Source organism: Hippocampus bargibanti, linkage group LG05 (genome assembly GCF_051943395.1).
Source record: "Hippocampus bargibanti isolate YZ-2025 linkage group LG05, ASM5194339v1, whole genome shotgun sequence".
Taxonomy (NCBI): domain Eukaryota; kingdom Metazoa; phylum Chordata; class Actinopteri; order Syngnathiformes; family Syngnathidae; genus Hippocampus; species Hippocampus bargibanti.
The window spans coordinates 2,197,141-2,221,189 of record NC_142738.1 but is presented as its reverse complement, the minus strand read 5'-3'; the positions used below and the strand labels follow the sequence as shown (position 1 = coordinate 2,221,189).

At 39.6% G+C, this 24,049-nt stretch overlaps 4 protein-coding genes across 9 annotated transcripts in view; 3 read left to right on the top strand and 1 right to left on the bottom strand.

Moving 5' to 3' along the window:
- tead4 (TEA domain transcription factor 4) overlaps positions 1–4,820 on the top strand; it is a 30,806-nt gene extending 25,986 nt beyond the window's left edge. For all 3 annotated transcript variants that reach the window (XM_088996590.1, XM_088996589.1, XM_088996588.1), the window contains exons 10-11: positions 710–862; positions 2,856–4,820. In XM_088996590.1, coding sequence (XP_088852716.1) covers positions 710–862; positions 2,856–2,969 — 267 coding nt within the window. In that variant the 3' untranslated portion in view covers positions 2,970–4,820. The remainder of the gene's footprint in view (positions 1–709; positions 863–2,855) is intronic.
- A 556-nt stretch (positions 4,821–5,376) lies between these two features.
- Positions 5,377–9,104, top strand: mansc4 (MANSC domain containing 4). 2 transcript variants are annotated; one of them, XM_088997020.1, is made up of 4 exons: positions 5,377–5,650; positions 5,720–5,851; positions 6,701–7,434; positions 8,965–9,104. In XM_088997020.1, exons 1-3 carry the CDS (start codon positions 5,431–5,433, stop codon positions 7,396–7,398), a joined length of 1,050 nt encoding a protein of 349 aa, XP_088853146.1. In that variant the 5' UTR covers positions 5,377–5,430; the 3' UTR covers positions 7,399–7,434; positions 8,965–9,104. The 2 variants fall into 2 exon arrangements, with proteins under 2 accessions (XP_088853146.1, XP_088853147.1); XM_088997021.1 differs by having other exon boundaries at positions 5,413–5,650; positions 6,701–7,405; positions 8,965–9,103.
- On the bottom strand, positions 8,646–14,341 carry mrps35 (mitochondrial ribosomal protein S35). The gene is given in 9 exon segments (XM_088997023.1): positions 8,646–9,090; positions 10,203–10,272; positions 11,858–11,967; positions 12,034–12,173; positions 12,259–12,280; positions 12,282–12,320; positions 13,592–13,759; positions 13,834–13,886; positions 14,198–14,341. Coding segments are annotated over 9 exon segments (984 nt in total). The 5' UTR covers positions 14,331–14,341; the 3' UTR covers positions 8,646–8,841.
- A 471-nt stretch (positions 14,342–14,812) lies between these two features.
- The window catches only part of kcnq1.2 (potassium voltage-gated channel, KQT-like subfamily, member 1.2), a 146,374-nt gene continuing 137,137 nt past the window's right edge, over positions 14,813–24,049 (top strand). For 2 of the 3 annotated variants that reach the window (XM_088996819.1, XM_088996817.1), the window contains exons 1-2: positions 14,813–15,000; positions 16,016–16,630. In XM_088996819.1, coding sequence (XP_088852945.1) covers positions 16,119–16,630 — 512 coding nt within the window. In that variant the 5' untranslated portion in view covers positions 14,813–15,000; positions 16,016–16,118. Of the gene's footprint in view, positions 15,001–16,015; positions 16,631–24,049 lie in introns of those variants that run through there. The other variant, XM_088996820.1, reaches the window with a different exon arrangement.

The following is a 24,049-nucleotide window of genomic DNA, read 5'->3' as shown; positions in this document are numbered from 1 at the left end:
ATCAGGCTTTTCAATTCCCAAATAAATTACAGAATGGCAGTTTTAAGACTACAATAATAATAATAATAATAACAATAATAATAATAATGATGATGATGATAATAATAATGATATAATAATTATTATTATTATTATAAATTTCATTCATAAGCGCCTTTCAAAACTCTGAAGGACACTTTACAGTCACAGGATATTTTTTCTGCAGGTGAGCAGTGGCAGCCACACGCGCCAGCGTTCACTCAACCCGGAAGTAAGATAAAGTAAAAATTAAAAAAAAAAAAAAAAACATTCAATGCAGCGTAAGAAACCTTACACTCTCTTCTTTCATCAGAAAAAAAAGAGTTAATTCCTAAATTATATGAGTCTGGAGTTATCAGAGCTTGAAATGGGGGCGGATGTACAAAATACAATACATATAGATTTAAAAAGCTGAAACAAAGCGCTAATATGGGAAAAAAAGGGAAATGTGCCCCCCTCGTGGAAGGGAAAAACATCACCAGAGGTCTGGCCAGCACTTTATCAACACCCAAACAAACCCTCGAACAAATTCGGGAATGGCGCTCGACGTCATATTTTCAATACCCGAATAAAATCGTGAATGGCGGTGAATGAGTTAATGTCGTTGTTTTCCCTTTTTATAAAATTTTAACCGTAAAACATATCTCGCAAGCGATGTCTACCTTCTCACAATGACTTTTGTTTTGCTCAGACCGAGTACGCCCGCTTCGAGAACGGCCGCTACATGTACCGCATCCATCGCTCGCCGCTGTGCGAGTACATGATCAACTTCATCCACAAGCTCAAACACCTGCCCGAGAAATACATGATGAACAGTGTTCTGGAGAACTTCACCATCCTGCAGGTATACCTGATTTACGCTCGTGTTCTACTCAGCGCTTTATCGGCACCCAAACATGAAAAAACAAAACCCGAAAAAAATTGTGAATGGCAGTAAATGAGTACATTCACCGCCTTAGATGTAAGTGATTATGCTGTATTTCAATACAACTGCCATTAAAGCTGGCTAGCTAGCTAGCTATCTAGCTGGCTACCTCGCTCGCTATCTAGCTAGCTACCTAGCTGGCTATCGAGCAGGCTACCTCGCTCAGCCATCTAGCTAGCTATCTAGCTGACTACCTCACTCAGCTATCTAGCTAGCTACCTAGCTAGCTATCTGTTTGCTATTCATTAGCTATCTGGCTGGCTAGCTATCTACCTAGCTGGCTATCTAGCTATATATCTATAGTCCAACAGGAAGTGACCAGCCCAGCGGGTAGCCGGCTAGCTGTTAGCTGACCAGCTGTTGGCTATCTGGCTATCGATTAGCTATTTATGAGCTATCCATTAGCTAGCTGGCTAGCTATTAGATGTCATTCTGGGTGTCCTGCTGACTGGCTGTTGATGATTTGACTATCTATTAAGCTATTTATTAGCTATCCATTAGCTAGCTAGATTTCTTTCTATCTGTTTGAGTTACTTCCGGGTTGAGTGAACGCTGGAACGTGTGGCTGCCTCTGCTCACCCAAAGAAAAACTTATCCTGTGACTGTAAAGAGACCTTGAGAGTTTTGAAAGGCGCTTAGAAATGAAATATATTATTACTAAGTAGTTTGTATATCCTCTTAAATGTCTATGTTCTTCTGAATATAAAACTGTTTGTAGCTCCCTATCTTCTACCAGGTCGCTAACCGACTCCGCTGGACGAAGTTCTTGGGGGCTTGGGGGTCTCCAAGATGGCGGATGGAATGTTTCAAAGACACTAGTGACTCAATTCCTTCTAGCAGAGGGACAAAGGCCATATTGAGCCTACGTGGCCGACCGACAACATGGCAGCATGTCATCGGGGCCTCTCAATGGACTGATTTACTTCCTATTGACTCTGAAAACACACACACACACACACACACACACACACACACACACACACACACACACACACACACAGTCTCAGCAAAAAATACATCAGCATACAACAAGCTGCGTATTCAGCGTCAGACAATTGTGCATCGTGGACGAAACAAAGCGTACGCTTGTTGCATGCTGAAGCGTCGGTGGAGGGGTGGGGGGGGAATACATAATAATAATAATAATAATAATAATAATAATAATAATACACTTCATTTCTAAGCGCCTTTCAAAACTCTCAAAGACACTTTACAACGACGATGTCGTCCTTCACAGCCAACATAGTTTTTGCAAATTGATAGTCCAGTTGTGCCTCAAACAAGCTGTTTTGATTTCTATTTAACTCCTTCACTGCCAGTCGATGTGCAAAAAAAAAAAAAGTGTCCGCTCCAGTGCCAGGGTTTTTGTCATTTTCACTCAAATTGCAGGACTCACAGAATATTCAGTTTTAGGACGACATAAACATCTAATAAAGCATTACAAACATTATAGACTCTCTTCTTTCATTAGAAAAAAAAAGAGTTAATTCCTAAATTATATGTGTCTGGAGTTATATGAGCTTGGCCGGTTTCATCAGCATTAAACGCTTGATGAGGAACGTAGCCTTCTTCTTTCACCATCTTGAGGAATGATCCCTTGGAGGTGCTTTCCCTGCCATAATTTTACCTTGTTCCTCATCAATTGTGTTCTTTTTAGCTGGCTTGATAACTTTGTACAGATGGCTTGTGCGGGTTATTTGTGGAGCCTGATTGATGTGAATTTTAACCTTGCAGTCTACACTCTGCCTTTGAACTATCAAAGTTGAAACGAGTCCAAATGTCACTGTTTTCTAACGTTGGTAAACCGAAACGTTCGTAAACCAAGGTATCACTGTATTTGTCTCGTTATTGATTAGTTCCACATGTATTGACTTTTGAGAATGACGGACATCTTGTTGCTCTGCCCACTCAGGTTGTGTCCAACAGAGACACCCTGGAGACGCTGTTGTGCGTCGCCTACGTCTTTGAAGTGTCCACGAGCGAGCACGGCGCCCAGCATCACATCTACCGGCTGGTCAAAGACTGACACGTCACCCGCTCCTCTGCACAAAATTACCCGCGTGCACAACCCACTCGGCGAATTTCGGGTTTAAGGAATCCCGAACGTTTCCCCTGGGGGAATGAACGACACTACTGAAGATTGCGAAGAACAAAGGGGGGAAAACCAGGCTCGGTACATCGACCGTGACGGGAAAAGGACCATGATGCACTGGGGTCTTCATACCAAAGCCTGGAAAAGAGCTGCATGAGAGCATTGTCGTTAGTGTTTTCTTCTTCTTTTTTTAAATATGATTCTACTAGAGCAGGGGTCGGGAACCTTTTTGAGTAAAAGAGCCATGAAGCTAAAATATTTCGAAACGTTTTTCAGTGAGACACACACACGTGATTTCAACAAAATGTCAGAATGTATTATTTAAAATAACTTTGTGATCATACTCATCATGAATATGACTAGTTTTGCGTTCCTCATGATCGCTAAAATTCCAGCCAAACGATCGGAATGAAAGTCAACTTGCCAGGTCCATAGGTGAAATTACTACTAGCTAGCCTGCAATACTGCTCATTAGCTAGCGCGCTTGCTTTCTGCTGTCTCTCACAGAAGTACAGGTAACATCCGACTTACGACCGGCTCGACTTACGACCACCCGTACTTACGATCATGACCTCAAGACCCTATTTGTATTTTTTTTTATTTTACGCCAGGCACCGTATCGCGCTAGCAGGCCGGCAACGCATATGACAATTTTAGCAAGCCAGCTAGCCTCTCACTCTCGCACAGCAATCGACCGTGTGATGGCACCCGAGGGGGGAAGTTTGCGTGTCATTTAGCTTCTGAGTCTCTAATCAACATTTTGAATGGATTTCAACTTACGACCATTTCGACTTACGACAGTTTGGTCGGAACGGAACTCGGTCGTAAGTCGGATGTTACCTGTATGTTGACAGGGCATGTCAATGTGCCGCTGATATTCGACTGTTTCATCAATGATATTGTTTCATTGCAAATTCGAATCATGGAAGAACTTTCTCTCTCCACAAAGGTGAGTCGTTCAACCTGAAGTGTACGATACTCGTCTTTTTCTTACTCAGAATCAGAATCATCTTTATTGCCAAGTATGTAGAACACACAAAGAATTTGTTTCCGGTACTCGTCACGCTTATTTACCGGTTTTGATATACAGTAAAGTCTCGTTATAGCGATATTCTCGGGAGTCCGAAAAATATCGATATAACCGGACTATCGATATATCCGACCCTGCGCGCATGTAATTTTCTCCTTGCGGTCATAGAAATAGTATTGTAATAAGCGGTACTATCGATATAACCGATATCGATATAACGAGACTTTACTGTATATGGCTCTTCAAGATCCATATATATGGTTCCCCACCCCTGTACTAGAGCTTGTTTTTTTGTGCTTTGATTGTCATGCATGTGCAGGAGTTTGACTGACTCAGGGTGCCACCTACTGACTGAAAGAAGAATGGCACACACCTCACTCAAAGTGTTGGCGGAAAATTGCACAACCTGTTTGATGGTAGTTGTTGTTTTTTTTTTTTGTCCCAGTGCCAATCACGTGTGTGCTCTTTAAATAATGACCTTGTAAACCTACCACGCGTTAGACGACGACGACGAGACGAGGGAGGCTGAAGACGTGATCAGTCCCTTTAGTGTTGGTGTGTTTGCTGTTTGAACGTCCCGCGCGTTGTCTTAAGACTCGCATCAACAACTACGACAACAAAGAAAGGCACATAACGACTAGAATAATCGTAAAAGTGATAGCGCGGTTGGTCCTATATGTGGGTTGTATAGGTCGACTGTCTCCTTGCTCTGAAGTGTCTGATAAAAATAGAAGTGTTTCTTAAAAAATGTATTTATTATGCATTTTCTTTGTTCTAAATTCGGGGGGAGTTTCAAGGGCAGATTCTGAATCGGCACTGGGTGGATGGCTGGATGGAGAGCTAGCGACCTAGCCAGCTAGAGAGCTAGCCAACTAGAGCTAGGGCGCTAGCGAGCTACAGAGCTACTTAAGCATTTTCCTTTGTTCTAAATTCAGGGGTAGCGTCACGGGCAGATTCTGAATCAGCACTAGATGGATGGATGGATGGATAGAGAGCTAGCAAGCTAGCCAGTTAGAGAGCTACAGAGCTATCAAGCTACAGTGCTAGAGCGCTAGCGAGCGACAGAGCTAGAGCCCGAGCGAGTGACAGATAGATAGATAGATAGGTAGGTAGGTAGGTAGGTAGATAGGTAGATAGATAGATAGATAGATAGATAGATAGATAGATAGATAGATAGATAGATAGATAGATAGATAGATAGATAGATAGATAGATAGATAGATAGATAGATAGATAGATATTACACATGGCTGGGCGTCTCTTTCGCCAGGTGCGTATCAATGACCCACTTGAGTGTGTGTGCGTGTGGGTATAAAGCGTTACCCACCTTACGGTAATCTGAAATCCAATTACTCGGGAGTAACGATGAACGTCTCACGCGCCTTCCTGACGATTTTGCTCGTCGCGCTACGCGTCGAGTCTCGCTGCTCTCCCACTTCTTACTACAAAAACTGCTGGATTCGGAGTTTCACGGGTATCGTCGTGGACTTGGAAGAGTCCGAAAGGCAAGGGGCGCGGCGACTGAGAACTTATCGGGAGGACAGTTCGTTAAATTGCGGCCGCACTTGTTGCTTGACGTCGAATGGTGAGTTGACGTGTGGCGTTCATGTGTTTTGTTATGCTCTGTGAATCATCATTGTGTCTTTCTTTTGAGCTTCTTCGTGTAACGTGGCGGTGTTTTATATGGACGCCGTGCAAGAAAACTGTTGCCACCTTCACTGTCCGACTTTGGAAAGCTGCATCATCAGCCGCAAAACCGAATCCGTCCTCTACAATGTCACCAAAGGTAAATTTTATCCGAAAAGCTTCGTCAGTTCCTTGTTCTCAAGTGTGGGATCTGAATTTGTAAATGTAACGTGGACACGCTAAGGCTCAGAATTTGATTACTTTTTTTTAATTGTCATTTTTTTAACACTAGCAACAAATGAATTTCTCTGACCCCCAAAAAACTACTTACATTTATTATATTGAAATATTTTGTTTTGGCAGATTGGCTTACATTAGCTAGCTGGCTATCTATTAGCTAGCTATCCAGCTGGCTATGAAGCTAATAGATGGAGATCTATTGGCTGTCTACCTAGCTGGCTGGCTCTCTATTAGCTGTCTATCCAGCTAGCTATCTATGGGATATCTATTAGCTAGCTAGTAAGCTGGCGATCTATTGGCTATCTAGCTAGCTGTCTGGCTCTCTATTAGCTGTCTATCTAGCTAGCTAACTATTGAATATCTATTAGCTACCTATTAAGCTGGCTATCTATAAGAGATCTGTTTGATAGCTAGCTAGCTGGATATCTGTAGCGATCCGTTAGCTAGCTAGCTATTAGCTATCTATCCAGCTAGCTATCTATTAGCTACCTAGTAAGCTGGCTATATATAAGGGATCTGTTAGCTATCTATTAGCTAGCTGGCTATCTAATAGGTAGCTAGCTAGCTTTTTATTTATTTGAGTTATTCCGGGTTGAGTGAACGCTGGCGCGTGTGTCTGCCGCTGCTCACCCACAGAAAAACTTCTCCTGTGACTGTAAAGTAACCTTGAGAGTTTTGAAAGGCGCTTAGAAACGAAATGTACTATTTTTATTATTAAAGTTCAGACTGCATTCAAAACGTCTTGTTACTCTATGAATGACTTGCTCAGGTGTAGATCCCGACCTGTTGGTTTTTGGCAAACATCTGACCTCCGACATCCGCCTGGGTCGCGTCAACGCCTCCGAGCAACTTCCCTTGGACAAGCGACAGTTCATCCATCCGCCGCCACCTGTCGCCACCATCAAACCAACCAGCTCCAGCACTCCGAAAACCACGAGAAGATCATTTCCAAAACTTCCTGGATCATCCATCAGGACATTGCGGACCACCATAGCTCCTACCAATCGTCCCCTAACCACCTCGGCGTCCGCAAGCACTGTCAACGCTAATGATTGGAGCTCCCAAACGTCATTTAAAAAGCAGGACCAAGACGCTAATTACCAAAGCGCCGAATCGTTACGAGACCGAGGCCATTCAAGCACCTGGAACTCGCTCCAACAAACGAGCCGACCAATCACTCAAAGGTCATTTCAAGGGCAAGACACCAACAATCCGAGAACCCAGACGTCAATTCAAGCGCTAGGTTCAACTGCAGGCGCAGAAGACACCCTGGTGGATTTGGGACCAGGGTATGACGGTTTGCCGTTGGTCCTGGTCGCCTGCCTGGTGGTATTGCTTGGCTCTTTAGTCTGCCTGGTTTCAAAATGGAGGGCGAGAAGAAGAAGGATGGAATGCTACCGTATGTCCGGGAGAGGAGAGATCACTCGTCTGATCAAGTACGACCTGGTCACAGAAGGCGACGACTGACTGAAAGGTTTTTCAACGGAGTTTCTAGCTTGAATTGTAATGTTTTTAAATTTTTAAAAATTCATTCATTCTGAATCGGCACTAGATGGATGGATAGAGAGCTAGCGAGCTAGGTGCTAGCCAGTTAGAGAGCTAGCCAGTTTTTGAACGGAGTTCTTAGCTTGAATTTTACTGCTTTCGGTCATTCATTTTGAATCGGCACTAGATGGATGGATAGAGAGCTAGCGAGCTAGATGCTAGCCAGTTAGAGACCTAGCTAGTTTTTGAACGGGGTTCCGACCTTGAATTTTAATGCCATTCATTTTTTTTTTAAATTGATTCATTCTGAATCAGCACTAGATGGATGGATGGATAGAGAGCTAGCGAGCTAGGTGCTAGCCAGTTAGAGAGCTAGCCAGTTTTTGAGCTGAGTTTTTAGCTTTAAGTTTAATGCTTTCGGTCATTCATTCTGAATCGGCACTAGATGGATGGATAGAGAGCTAGCGAGCTACGTGCTAGCCAGTTAGAGACCTAGCTACTTTTTGAACGGAGTTCTTAGCTTTAATTTTAATGCTTTTGGTCATTAATTTTGTTAAACTAATTCATTCTGAATCCACACTAGATGGATGGATAGAGAGCTAGCGAGCTAGGTGCTAGCCACTGAGAGAGCTAGCCAGTTTTTGAACGGAGTTCCGACCTTGAATTTTAATGCTTTCTGTCATTTTTTTAACTCATTCAATCTGAATCAGCACTAGATTGATGGATAGAGAGCTAGCGAGCTAGGTGCTAGCCAGTTAAAGAGCTAGCCAGTTTTTGAATGGAGTTCCGAGTTTGAATTTTAATGCTTTCGATCATTAATTTTTTTTAAACTCATACATTCTGAATCAGCACTAGATGGATGGAGAGCTAGCGAGCTAGGTGCTAGCCAGTTAAAGAGCTAGCCAGTTTTTGAATGGAGTTCCGAGTTTGAATTTTAATGCTTTCGATCATTAATTTTTTTTAAACTCATACATTCTGAATCAGCACTAGATGGATGGATAGAGAGCTAGCGAGCTAGGTGCTAGCCAGTTAGCAAACTAGCCAATTTTTTGAACGGCGTTCCTAGCTTAAATTTTCATGCGTTCAGTCGTTCATATTTTTTAAAACTCATTCATTCTGGACACTATTTTGCACATTTGGCAGTGAATGAGTTAAAGACCAAATGAATTTGTGAATACATCTTACAATGTTTATTTTTTTCAAGAATTAAGTGGAGTTTAAAAAGAAAAAGGGGAAAAAATGACTTGTGAAATTCCAAATACGATTTCATCTTCTGCATAATTGAGGCACATTGACGACATCTCATGATTTTGAGCCAACATCAGCTTTGTTCCTTATCTTGACTCAACCAATCAAGACATTTTCTTCCAGTTGATTTGTTGTGATTTTATTTTGGTAACAACACAAAAAAAAATTAACCCCGCGTCAGATCTTGAGCACCTTCCTAACGGCTTCTTTGTACTGCAACATGGCGTCTTCGCTGTCCCCCTGATTCTTCAATCTGCTGACCGAACGCTTGTAATCTTGGACTTCGCTTCTTGCCAACAGACGCCGGCGTTCTTCCTCACCGCCGTTTGACAGCGTGTCCAAGATATTCTTCTCGGACGGGCTTCCCTCCCACAAATACTCCTCCATGTCCGCTGTGGTCTTCTCAGCCTCCCACGTCTCAATTTTCTGGAGAAAGCAACAACAACAACAACAAAAAAACGGTATTAAGACTTCACATGAATTCAATTGTTCTTTATTTCCTCTTGTTTTTGTAATGGTTAGTTCAAGGAAAAGTCCACGTTGGATTTTTCAGCTTCATTGGCTTAAAGGACAACCGACACCATTTTTTGGTTTGCTAACTGACATCAGAAAAACGCTTTATAGCATCTAAAATACCCAAAATACGCAGGCTGATAATTTTAGTCAAATGCAAAACACCGATAAAAATGACTTAAAGTGTCCCAAAACTACTTCAAAATGACCCCAGAGATGCCGAGTTTCAGAAAGTCCCGCCCCCTTGTTCGTGATGTCACGTCAGGATACTCCTTCGCAAACTGCCGTGCTCCAGAATCAAAACAATGGCTTCAGAGAGTTCAGATTCGGAGAAGATGCTTTCTTGTTACTCATCCACTTATGAATATGATTCAAATTAATTACTTTATTTTGTTTTAATGTTTTATTTCTGCAGGTTCGGCTTAACATCAGCTAGCTGGCTATCTATTGGCTATCTGTTAGATGTCTAGCTAGCTATTTATTAGCTATCTATCCAGCTAGCTATCTATTCGATATCTGTTAGCTAGTTATCTATTAGCTATGTATTAGCTATCTAGCTGGCTATCTATAGGCTATCTATCCAGCTGGCAAGCTATCTATTAGCTAGCTAGCGCTGGTTACGTGGCTAAATGTTAGCTGGCTAACTGGATGTATTATTATTATTTATTATTCTTATTATTGTCTAGCTAGATCCTATTTATTAGCTATATGGCTAGCTGGATAGCTATATGCGCTGGAATCTTTCTCAAATACGCTCAGTAGAAGTCATTTGAAGTGATTTTACAAATTATGGTCGCAACTTGTCCGGAGGTGTCGGTTGTCCTTTAAGTGGGGGGTATACAGTCACTTTGATTGTGGTGGCTAACAATCCCGCTCTTTGAGGGCTAGCGTTACCAAAAAAATAACCCGAAAAACAAGAACTGTGCCGTTCATTGTTTGAGCAAAAGGTCAACAGATGTTTTTTTTTTTTTTTCCAAATGCACATGTGACCTTTCTCAAAACGTTGCGACTGTATTTGCACTCACCCAAGATTCGTGGTAGAGGACGGTCAGCAGGTACATGGCGTAGTCGTAATTTTGCTGTCTTAGCGGGCAGCTGAGGGACATAAAGAAAAAGTTTTGTGTTAACTCATTCACTGCCAGATAATGTGCAAAAATGTGTCCGTTCCAGTGCCAGGGTTTTTGTCACTGTCACTCGAATTCCAGGACCTACAGATTATTGAGTTTTAGGACTATATAAACAGTCAATGCAGCATAATAAACACGAGACTCCCTTTTTTATCAGAAAAAAACGTGTTAATTCTTAAATTATATGGGTCTGGAGTTATCTGAGTTTGAAATGGGGACAGATGTATATAATAAAAATACATTTGATTTATAAGTGCCTTTCAAAACTCTCAAGGTCACTTTACAGTCACAGAACAAGTTTTTCTGTGGGTGAGCAGTGGCTGCCACACGCAACAGCTGAAGCTGGAACAAAGCGCTAACCTGTTTCTGGAACGGATTATGGTCAAAAACCCAAGTTTGACTGTAACTGCTGTGAAATATCGGCTGAACTCTGTGGTTGCCACAAAATAAATACAACCAATAATAATAAAATAAAATCTACCATCCATATACATATAGTAATCCTCCATTTTGTACAACTAAAGCGAGGACACAGCTAGCTAGTTAGCGTTTAGAAATGAAGGGATGCCCATTTCAAGGTAAGATCAGAGCATTATCATCAAATGGTGAGTAGTTTTACTTTATTTTCAATGTTAATGTGGCCATTTTATATTTGAGTTAGTGGCGTACGTTTCCAGGTTGAGTGAACGCTGGCCCGTCTGGCTGCCGCTGCTCACCCGCAGGGAAAAAAAAATGTTGTTCTCATCCTGTGCCTGGAAAGTTCCCTTGAGAGTTTTGAAAGGTGCTTAGAAATGAAATTAGGTATTATTTATGTATTTATGCATTTGTGTTTATTTATTTATTCATTTATTATTATGTATGTATGATTTATTTTTATCTATTATTTATTATTATTATTCATTTGTTATTTATTATTTAATTATTTACTATTTAGTTATTCTTCACTGTTTATTATTTAATTATGTATGCATTTCTTTATTTATTATTTATTTATTATTCTTTATTTTTTATTTATTATCTAATTATTTACTATTTAGTTATTATTCACTATTTATTCATTTATGATTATTTATGTATTTATTTATGATTTATTTTTATCTATTATTTGTTATTCATTTGTTATTTATTATTTAATTATTTACTATTCAGTTATTCTTCACTGTTCATTATTTAATTATGTATTTATTATTTATTATTTATTTATTATTCATGATTCATTAATTATTTATTATTTGGTTTATTTTTTATCTATTATTTATTTATTATTATTTAGTTATTTATTTATTATTATTTATTATTCATTACTTATTATTTATGTATTTATTTATTTGTATTTTTTTTTAATTTTTTTTTTATTTTATTTTTATATCTATTATTTATTATTCATTTATTTATTATTTAATTAATAATATTTACTATTTAGTTATTATTCACTGTTTATTATTTATTTATTATTTGTTATTATTATTATTTATCAATTCCCATTTTTTTTTCCCCCCAAAATTTGTGCATGAGTTAAGAGTCACGGCTAAGAGCGTCTGAGGGTTCATCACCTGTCAGTCGTGATAGTGAGGACGTCGGTATCTTTGCGGTATCTTTCCCCGGCTAGTTTAATCATTTTCTTACGGGCGTGGTCATCCAAGTTCAAACTAGACAGCTTCACCTGCACAACAGCAAAAAACAACAGATGAAAAGGAAGAAAAGAAATAGAGAAAGGCGAAAAACTTACGCGTAATTGAACAATGCGAGCGGCGGGGTTTCGTAAGGACAGGCCAGCCGACACGTAGTCGCGGCTTTCCAACCGGATGGGGAAATGGCGCTCGCATTTGGCGTCTGTGTCCAACGCCGATGGCCACGCGCTACAAAACGCTAGCGATAGCATTTGGAGTCATTATTCACATTTTGTATTTATAGTAAGTTAAAAAAAATAATAATAATAAATCATCACGCATACGTTTGAGAGCTTCGCAATGTTTTCCTGATGGCGACTGGCGTCAAGTGGAGAAAGTTGGGAATCTGTTAAATGAGGGAAAACAATATTGAGCATATTAATCGAAAATAAATTGAATATAAAGCGAGAATCATAATACAGTGATACCTCACCTTACGAACACTTTAGCTCACGAATTTTTCGCCTTACGAACTTTAAATTCGCGATAATATTATCTTGGCATAAAAACTAGTTTTCGGCGGACGAACCGAACCACACAGTGCCACGGTAGCTGACGGACAACCTTTTCGAGTGCAGATGTAGTTTGTCATCAAGTGGAGTATTTTTGCTGTTACTATTACCCAAAAAGACCCTACCACAGGCTAGTCATAATAATAATACATTTCAATTTATAAGCGCCTTTCAAAACTCTCAAGGTCACTCTTACAGTCACAGGATAACGTTTTTTTTTTTCTGTGGGTAAGCAGTGGCAGCCACATGGGCTAGCGTTCACTCAACCCCAAAGTAACTCAAATAAGCCGAAGAGGACACAAAAGATTACGGTCAAGCAGAAGATCATAAAAAAAAGACGAACAAGGTGTGCGTTTGTGTGACTTAGCGTCCCAGTACCAGGATGCTAAGTCGACGACATAGTACAGTTTATTTCTTTAATTACAATACAATAGCACATCTATTAGACATAAAATAAAGTATATTTTGTGTAGTTTTTAGGCTTATTTAGTAGCAAAAATGGACCTGGAAACGGATTATTCTCATTTTTAATGGTTTGCTATGGGAAATTAATGTTTGGAAGACACAATTTTCACCTTACACACACTCAGCAATACTGCATACGTTATAGTAACGGTCTCAGGCAATAGCGGAGGTTTAAAATACTTCTGTGTATTTGGATTAACGAAAAGCAGCTCGCAGGGGACAGTGTGAGTGAGGGTATTATCGCCGAGAAAGCACGGCAACTTCACTCGGATATCATCAAGAAGCAACTACATCAACGACCATCACAAAGGTAAATAATATAACTTTATTATCCAGTACAGTTTGTTTCTTTAATTACAATACAATAGCACATTTATTATACATAAAATAAGGTCTATTTTCTGTTGTTTTTAAGGCTTGTTTAGTTGAAATTTATGTTTTATGGGGACCTGGGAACGGATTATTGTCATTTTTAATGGTTTCCTATGGGAAATTAATGTTTGGAAGACGAACTTTTCACCTTAAACACACTTTCTGGGAAGCAATTAAGTTCGTAAGCTTAGGTATCACTGTACATCATGATTAGCGTGGTGAGATTTTTTAAACATGCTGTTCCCTAAAAATCAATACAGCATTGAACCTTGATCAGTTCCAGATTGCCCTTTTTCTCCGGTGGGACCCCTCCTTTCACAGGGTAGCCCATCCTCACAGGGAGGGGCACGGTGCCAGCACGGAAAGGGGCCGCTGCCGGGTAGACAGACGTCCAATCCTGGTCCTCCGCCATCTTGTCCGTCCTTGGTGGTCCTGGCTGAGAACCCAAACGGAACCAATTAGCAACATCTTCATATTTTCTGCACCTACGCTAAATTATTTATAACTTACATTTCTTCTGGGCCTTTTGGTGAAAGGTCCTTGACCGCCTCGCTCAGGAAGAGCTGAAATGAATAAAAATTGGGGGCAATTAAAAATAATGACACACAACGTCTCATCCGTGACGTCATCAACATGTGCCGAGGAAGACGTCTTGACATTTCACATCTAAACACGCTGTTAAACATGCACGTGCTTAATTTAAAAGCCACAACATAGAAAAAGAATGCCGTCTGAATCATAAAATAAAGAATTAGACGCGTATTATATTTGAAGTGACCTCGGGATAGGTGCGACACCGCAGTTTAGCACGAAGCTACCAAATCGACAAAAAAAAATCTAAACGAACGACAGCAAAGGCAGATGCAATACTCGCTTTTATTTCCAGTCGAGTTTATCGACAATGCAGTGGCGTATGTCATTCTGCTTGACAAATTAAGGAATCCGGCACCGACGACGTTTAATCGATTTAAGGACAAAAGCATCGTCTTGCTCGCGTGAGCGGCCATGTTTCTTCAGTCACGACGGAAGCCGAGAAAGCAATTTTTTTGCCCGACAGCGAAATGGCCTGTGTGTAAGTTTACCAGAGATTTGTTTTACTATAATGTATTTCCTAGCGAACACCGTAAATAAATTTGATGAATATATGCGCAAAAATGCGTAGCCTATGTATTGGATATGAAAATTAAAAGGCAGTTATTGTGAGTCCCGTATGGCTAAATGATGAGGCGTTCCATCACTCTCGTAAAATGGAATTCATGTTCGGTCGAGCTTTTGTAATGCTCTCTGCGCACCACCCTATCCATTTTATCACTGTAAATAAGTCATATTTGATATATATCCAAATGAATATCACTTTCTTATTTTACGGTCAAAAAATACACGAAAAAAACGTATATTTTATTACGGAATGCGTAAACTCGAGTACTCGTGAACTCAGCATAACGCGCAGCTGTCTTGTTGCCATTGATGCGCTTCGAAGTCTCACAAACGTACACCGACTTAAATGCTCTTGCGTTTTTATCTTTATTTTCCTTTTTCTATGTTAACGCAAATATTTCCTAGATGATTCTTCTTACTCGTCGAGTCCTATTTGGATTTACTTTTCATCTACGTTTGATTTGACAAGCAGAACTTGTGCCAGGGCGAAGGATGTATTGACGCCGTCCACATTTAAAGGTATTCACCCAATGCATAGCGTACGTACACTATCAGCACATTTTTGCGTCTATTCCCCGAAGTGTACATTTTCCGAACCACTTTTTAATTTAAAAAATGTTTAGCCTAATGGGAACGTCCGGATTGTACTTTCCAACCCCTACTTTGTGTCCACCCTGCGTGCATTAGTTGAGATAAGATTCAATTAGTCGAGCCTTTATTTGTCGGACAGTGGAGACATTTTACATTTCACAGCAGCAAAAACCGCCAAAAACAAAATGAAGGAGCTGCTATAGAGGCAGCCACTCTTGCGGCGCCATCTCAAAGTAAAAAAAAAAAAAAAATATATACCGTTATATCCTAAATTAGGGTCTGGAGTTATATGAGCTTGAAATGAGGGCGGGTATCCAAAATACAATGCAATACATATAATAACAAATAATAATACATTTCATTTCTAAGCGCCTTTAAAAACTCTCAAGGTTACTTTACAGGATAAGTTTTTCTGCAGGTGAACAGCGGCAGCCCGGAAGTAACTCAAATAGATAGAAAGCTAGCTAGCGAACCAATCGATAGCCAACACACACCGAGCGAGATAGCCAGGCAGCTGGATAGTGAATACATAGCTAGCTAGATAGCAGGCTAGCCAGCCAGATAGCTAATAGTATGCAAAAGATGATAATAATAATAATAATAATAATAATAATAATGTACATTCATGTCAGCACTGAAAGCTAAGCTAAAAAATATATTTTTGATTATGATTGGCATTATTAGGATGATGATGATTCTTATTATTATTGTGATGATGATGATGATGATTATTGTCTAGATGGCTAGCTAGAAGCTATCTATTAGCTATCTGGCTAGCTATCTAGCTGGCTGGCTATCTATTAGCTATCTGGGTGGCTAGCTAGCTAGCTATTAGCTATTCTTCTTCTTCTTCTTCTTCTTCTTCTTCTTCTTCTTCTTCTTCTTATTGTTATTATTATTATTATTATTATTATTATTATTAAGTGAATTTTTTTCCCCCCAGTAACATCATCTCCCATCACCTGTTCCACCCAAAGTATGGACATACCGGCAGCCCGCCGATTGATTGCTCATCCGCCATAGAAAGCCCCCCGCCGATCATCTTCATGACCTCCCTCAAGTGCTCCGTACCCCTTGCGGAGCCTCCATCATCACCGTCTCTGACGTTTGGAACCAACATGGCGGAGAGACGAGCTCGCTCCTTCCATCTGACGTGTCACCTCCAACGAGACTACGGCAACAGGTTTGCCCAAAATCGCCCCAACGGCTACGCTTGCACTAGCCTCAGCCTGGACCAGGAAATGGATTCTGAAAATTCTCCACCCGTAGCTAGCGAGAACGACGCCCCCATGGCCGACACGGTGGGTCGCTATGCTCCCGTTTCACCGGAACTGGACTCAACGGCGGTGAAAAATGGATTAGGTGTCCCCGATAAGGACGCGGCGGCGTTGCGCGGCCATCTTCCCGTGTCTCCGGCGCCTCTTCCGCGTTCCAGTTGGCTGCATCGCCACCAAAAGGAGTTCCAGCGGCCGTACGTGAAAACCAGCATGCAGGGCGATGTTTACAACTTCCTGGAAAGACCCGCTGGCCTGAAATGTTTCCTCTACCACTTCCTTGTGTAAGTAACACGTTCAAGTACAGTGAGTCCTCGGTTTACGAAGCCCTCGGCTTACGAACTTTTCGGTTTACGAACGTTAAATGTATGAAAATGTTACCTTGGCATACGAACTATTTTTCGGGATACACACGGTGCGCCACAATGACTGATGTGTTGTTCAAGAACGAGCCCGTTCTCCTAACAAGAAAATGGTAGCCGGCTTATTTGGTCCTCTATTCCCCGCCCCCAGTCGTCCGTTAAAGCCACGTGATTGGTCAAGAACGCGGCAGTGAGGGGAGGTGGTTTAAACATGAAAGAAACAGGCAGACGACAGAGAAAGTGACAAAACGGATAGAAAACAGTGAAATTTGGACTCATTTCAACTTTGATAGTTCAAAAGCAGAGTGTGGACTGCAAGGTTAAAATATCTCCTCAATCAGGCTCCACAAATAACCCGCACAAGCCATCTGTACACTTGATGCAAAAAGCTATCAACCCAGCTAAACAGAACACAATTGATGAGGAACATGGTAAAATTATCGCAGAGAAAGTACCTACAAGGGATCATTCCTCAAGATGGTGAAAGGAGAAGGTTACGTTCCTCCTCAAGTGTTTAATGCTGAGGAAACCGGCCACTCCATTCCATCAACGACCATCACAAAGGTAAATAAAACAACTTTATTCTACTGTACAGTTTATTTCTTTAATTAAAATACCATAGCACATTTATTATACATAAAATAAGGTATATTTTGTGTCGTTTTAAGGCTTATTCGGTATAAAATTATCTTTTATGGTGACCTGGGAACGGATTATTCTCATTTTAATGGTTTCCTATGGGAAATTAGTGTTTGGAAGACACACTTTTCGCCTTACACATACTTTCTAGGAACCAATTAAGTTTGTAAGCGGAGGTATCACTGTATTTTCAAATTAAAAACACGGCTTTGACTTAAGGTTCTAGGTTCCGGTTCTGGGCTATCCAAGTTGACCAAGTGCGTTCGCCTGGTCTTTGTGTCCAAACGCTCGTCCAGTGTGTGTGCGTGTGTGTGTTTTTTTGTCATCCGCAATGCCTCTCTCTTGACATCAAGTACAGTATTAGATTCCCCCCCTCCCCCGAAACCGAAATTGGTGGCTTGTGTGTGTCTGGTTTGCTTGTTTTGAAAGAGCTAAGCAGAAGCAGGTCAGTGAGATCAGAACCTTCTGGCCCGTTGTCAACAAACGGGCTTCCTACAAACATGGAGTGTGCGTGCCAAGTTGACCTCCAAGGAAACTGCGATGACCCCCCGAGTTAAAGAAAAATGTCGACTTTGTCTGAGAAGCTTTTGTTTATTTCGTTATTTGGATAGCATTAGCCTTTACTAGCCTGGCAGTGGAGAATTTGACATTTCACAGCAGCAAAGTGATGAAAGGAAAGGATGAAGTAGAAAAACAAAATACAGGAGCTGCTGGAAAGGCAGCCAATATCGCGGCGCAGTCTTGATGTCAAAACAACAAAAAAACTAAATATCAAAATATGACAACACATCATCATAATATTAACATTAATGTTAATATTAGCTATCTAGCTAGCTTGCTATATATATTAGCTATATCTACGGATCTACGGATACCTACGGAGCTATTTGAGTCAGGAAACATATTAGCTATCTAACTATCTTTTAGCTGCCTAGCTATTAGCTAGCTATCTATATTTCTATCTATTTGAGTTACTTCTGGGTTGAGTGAACGCTGGCGCGTGTGGCTGCCGCTGCTCACCCACAGAAAAAAAAAACGTATCCTGTGACTGTAAAGTGACCTTGAGCGTTTTGAAAGGCACTTATAATAATAATTCAACATTTCATTTCTTATTATTATTATGACAGGCGCAAAAAAAAAGCAAAATGGCCCCCAGAGCTGTCCGGCGATGACAGTCAAATGGCACCGACATTCTTCCGAAATCAAAAGCAGTGCTGGCATATTCATTTGCTGATTGGCTGACTACTCGGGCGCCATCTTGAACTGGTGTCCTTCATCCCTTTTCCCGCGTTGGGTTTTGCACATCGCATGATGCCGACCTGGCAACTCGTGTCTCGCCTTAACAGGATGTGGCTGGATTAGCGCTGCTGTCGCTCCACATGTACATTGAACTGAGCAGCGGCAGCCACACGTGCCAGCGTTCACTCAACCCGAAATAAATCAAATAGATAGTAAGCTAGCTCGCTAGCTAATAGATAGCCAACTAGATAGCTAGCCAGCCAGCTCGATAGTGAATATATAGCTAGCTAACTCGCTAGCTAGCCAGCCAACTAGATTGCTAGCCAGCCAGCTAGATAGTGAATATATAGCTAGGTGATAGCTAGCCAGCCAGATAGCTAATAGATAGCAAATAGCTAGAAAATATTGATGATAATAATAATAATACAGGATACATTTTCCTGTGGGTGAGCAGTGGCAGCCACACGCGCCAGCGTTCACTCAACCCGAAATAACTCAAATTAGATAGATAGCTAACTAGATAGCCAACTAAATAGCTATCCAGCTAGATAGCTAATAGATAGGTAGCTAGATAGCCAGACAGCTAGATCACTAACAGATCGCATATAGATAGCTAGCTCGATAGCCAGCCAGACAACCAGATAGCTAGCGAGATAGCCAGCCAGCTAGATCACTAACAGAACAGATAGCAAATAGATAGCTAGCTCGATAGCCAGCCAAATAACCAGATAGCTCGCTATATAGTCAGCTAGTTAAATACAAATATGATGTAGAGCGCCATTCCCGAATGTGTTTGATTTTTTTTTTTTTTTCATGCTTGGGTGCCAATAAAGTGATGGCCAGACCTTTCACAATGTTTTTTTCTTTTCCACAATGGGGCAGCATTTCCATTTATTTTCCATATTAGCGCTTTCTTCCAGCTTCAGCTGTTGTTAAAGCGCTAAATAAACCCAATGTATGTACGTATTGCATGATATTTTGGACAGCTGCCCTCATTTTAAGCTCATATAACTCCAGACGTATATAATTGAGGAATTAACTTTTTTTTCTGATGAAAGAAGAGAGTCTAAGGTTGTTGAAGCACTATATAAATCAAAATGCATGTATTGCATTATATTTTGTATAGCTGCCCTCATTTCAAGCTCATATAACTCCAGACCCATATCATTTAGGAATTAACATTTTTTTTTTTTCTGTTGAAAGAAGAGAGTCTATGCGATGGTTTCTGAGGCTGCATTGAATGTTTATGTAGTACTAAAACTCAATACTTTTGTGGGTCCTGGAATTTGAGTGACAATGACTGGAGCGGACACATTTTTGTACATTGTCTGGCAGTGGATGAGTTAATTTTGAAAGCTAATGCTCAGGTGTCCATTTTTTGGTCAGGAATGTAGAAAATAGATGGTTGAAGGGGAAAAAAAGAGCTACAACAGAAAGTACACGACCTGCAGATCTTTAGTTCTGCTCAAGATTAAATCTTTAAATGTGCTTAAAAAATGATGCTTAATCCTTTAGTCCATGCATCCATTTTTATAATCCACAGTCAACGTTATCTTTTGAGAATTGATCGAGAATAGACAGAATGCAAGTGATTGCATGTTTCATTTTGTGAAAATGCTTCGTTCGGTTGAACACGTGTGACTACAAAGCACAATGCTTTCTTGTGCGCTTTGATAAGAACAGAATCGGCTTGTTAGGAGATCTGGTCTTGGACGGAAGGGAGTATTTGGTACACTTTCCCTTTAGAAGATACAGTGAGACCTCAATTTACTAACTTAATTGGTTCCCAGACAGAGTGTGTAAAGCGAAAAATGTGTATCTAAAAAAAAAAAATCCTATAGGAAACCATTAAAATGGGAATAATCCGTTCCCGGGTTTCCATAAAACATACTTTTCAACTAAATAAGCCTTAAAACTACACACAACATACCTTATTCTATGTATAATAAATGTGCTATTGTATTGTAATGAAAGAAATACACTGCATTGTATCATAAAGTCACTTTATTTACATTTGTGATGGTCATTTATAGCTTGATGGAATGGCGTTGGAGGTCAAAGGGAATTGCTGTTTGGAAAGAGAGGCGCATTACATGAGGACTGTAATTAAAGAAATAAACTGTGCTGTAAAATAAAGTTTTATTTTCCTTTTTGATGGTCGTTGATGGCTTATGGAAAGAGAGTCACCCTAATAAGGACTGTTGGTAACTTAACCTCTGGTGCTGTTCGGTCGTGTGCTTCCGCCGAAGATCACTCCGCCAGTCGTGGTGGGTGTGTATTATGAAAATAGTGCTTATTATAAGGTTTAATTTTCATAAATTTGACGTTTGTAAGACGAAAAGTTTGTAAGATAAGGTGTTTGTAAGTTGAGGTCTCACTGTAGCGTTAGCCAGGTTACAAATGTCTCCGTTTTTTTTGTACATTTTTAAATGTGAACATTTTGAAATGTTTCGATGTTTAACTTAAAATGTTTTACTTTTTTTTAATGGTTTAATTAATTAATTAATTTATTTTATTTGTATTTGTTATATTTGTATTTATGCCCCCATTTTATTTATTTATTGAACATAAACACATTTGGCATTGATTGGCAATGATCGAGGTGCTCCCCCCCCCACCCCCCCAACGTGAAAAGGAAGGGAATTAGTCCATGCTATCCGAACGTTAGCCTAATAGTAACACTGGGCCACCCCTCCGCTCCTTTGTGTGTTTAATGTGTGCTGAATTACTAATGCCCCAATAATTGAAGCTCAAATGTCTCGCCCAAACAAAGCAAGAAGAACCCGAGCCCAATGATTGCCCTCTTTTATGTGACTTGTCCGTCAACAGATTCATCTGGCGTCTTTGATAATAGGCAAGGTCTGAAGTAGCACACAAGGGTTGAATGCACCACTCACGAAGGCCCTCAATAGGCCTGCGGCGGATTCGGATCGCCTGCATTTTCCACTCGTGCCGCTGCGTGGTTCAAGTGACGCGAATCAATTTGTTTTGTGCTCAAGTGGCTTATTTTGGGGTATGGCGTGATTCTCAAACGCCACGTGGATTCAGGCCTCATCCGAATGGGAAGCGGAAATTGGGCAGATTTTCATGAAAAATTAAAACATGAAAACATTTAAATGTGAAAAACAATTTTTTGTTAAACATTTAAAGTAAAAAGTCAAAACTTTTCAAAATACAGTAAAGTCTCGTTATATTGATATTCAAGGGAGTCCGAAAAAATATCGATATAACCGGGACTATCGCTATATCCGACCCTGTTTGCATGTAATTTTCTCCGTGCGTGCATAGAAATAGTATCGATATAACCGGGACTATCGATATATCCGATATCGATATAACGAGACTTTACTGTATTAACATTAGAAAATGTAAAAAAATTAAACATTTGACATTTTGAAAGTTTAAAAATGTAAACATTTGAAATGTTAAAAAATAAATACATTTAAAAATTCTAAAATTATTTTTTGCAATTTAAAAAAGTTTTAAATACATTTTTTAATTTAAAAATATAAACATAATAATAATAATAATAATAATTATAATAATAATAATAATAAATGATGATAATCACAATAATCATCATAATCATCATAATCATCATAATCGTCATAATCGTCATAATAATAATAATAATAATCATCATCATCATCATCATTGGATTGGATTTGCCTTTATTAGTCTCGCAGTGGAGAAATTTACATTTCACAGCAGCAAAGCGATAAAAGGAATGAAAGTAGAATAACAAAATACATGAGCTGCTGGAAAGGCAGCCACTCTCGCGGCGCCATCTTGAAGTCAAAAGAACAAAAAAAAAACAAATATGACAAAACAAAGACAATATTACAACATAAAGACACAGGCATTCATTCTTGAGCACTTTCTGTACCCTCTTTGTTACATAAAGCAGTTCTAGATGAAAGAGGAGAAGATCAAAGCATCTTTTCACCAGTGGATCATGGTGGACTGTGCACGTCGACTACAAACTAAATGTTGAAAGCAAACACGCAGCTGTAGCATCCGTTGACAAAAAGAGATTTGTCTCACAATTTCTGTCCCACATAAATCCGCTTCAATTCCAAGCGGCGACACTTCCACTTTGAAAGTTTGTTTAAAAAACATAAAAACACATGTTTTTATGATTTTCATGTGTTCATTTTTTTTTTATTTTTAAATTATTCTTATTTTATTCTCTACATTTAATAATTTAATAATTCTACTTTCTACATTAAAAAAAATAAAATACATAACATGTAAAAATGTAAACATTAAAAAAAAATCAAAATTACATTTGATAAAAATAAAAATAAAAAAATTACATAAACAAAGATTTAAAATGTCAACATTTTTAAATTTAGAAAACATTACATTTTAACACTTTGAAATTATAAAATTATAATATTTAAATATAATTTCTCAAAAAAAGAAAATACAAAAGAAAAAAATATTTATAAGAACTTAGCAGATGTTTTTTAAAAAAAAAAAAAAATATATATATATATATATATATATATATATAAAATTTCAGCGGAATTCCTTGGTAGCAAAGGCCAAGCGGTATAGCGCTCGCACCTTTCCGTCCACCTTTCCGTGTTGAGCGTGCAGCGCAGACATCCAGATGTTGTTGTCTGCGGTTCGTTGTGTTGCTTTGTGTATTTATAACTCTGCAGATTACTGAAATCAGACCGCCGGCTCCTATGTACGTACGCACGTATGCGGAACTAAAGCCTTATATTGGATATCTGCTTATAAGAGATTACCGTCGGTATGGGTTGGGGGGGTTGGCTGGGTAGTGGTCACTTCCATTTTCATGGTTGCGTGATGTGTTTTCAAGTTGCTGTTACGTATTCGCCGCAATACGTTTAGAGGGTCACCTGGTACGCCGAAAATCACCGTTATGTACCGTATTGGCCCGAATGTATGATAATACAGTGATACCTTGGCTTACAAACTTAATTGGTTCTCAGAAAGTGTGTGTAAGGCGAAAAGTGCGTATTCCAAACTTTAATTTCCCATAGGAAACCATTAAAATGAGAATAATCCGTTCCCAGGTCCCCATAAAACATAATTTTCAACTAAATAAGCCTTAAAACTACACTCAATATACCGTATTTTATGTTTAATAAATATGCTATGGTATTGTAATGAAATAAATAAACTGTACTTTATAATAAAGTCGTTTTATTGACCTTTGTGATGGTGGTTGATGGCTTGATGGAATGGAGTGACCGGCCGGTTTCATCAGCATTAAACACTTGATGAGGAACGTAACCTTCTTCTTTCACCATCTTGAGGAATGATCCCTTGTAGGTGCTTTCTCTGCCATCATTTTACCTTGTTACTCGTCGGTTGTGTTCTGTTCAGCTGTGTTGATAGCTTTTTGCATCAAGTGTACAGATGGCTTGTGCGGGTTATTTGTGGAGCCTGATTGAAGGGATATTTTAACCTTGCAGTCTACATTCTGCC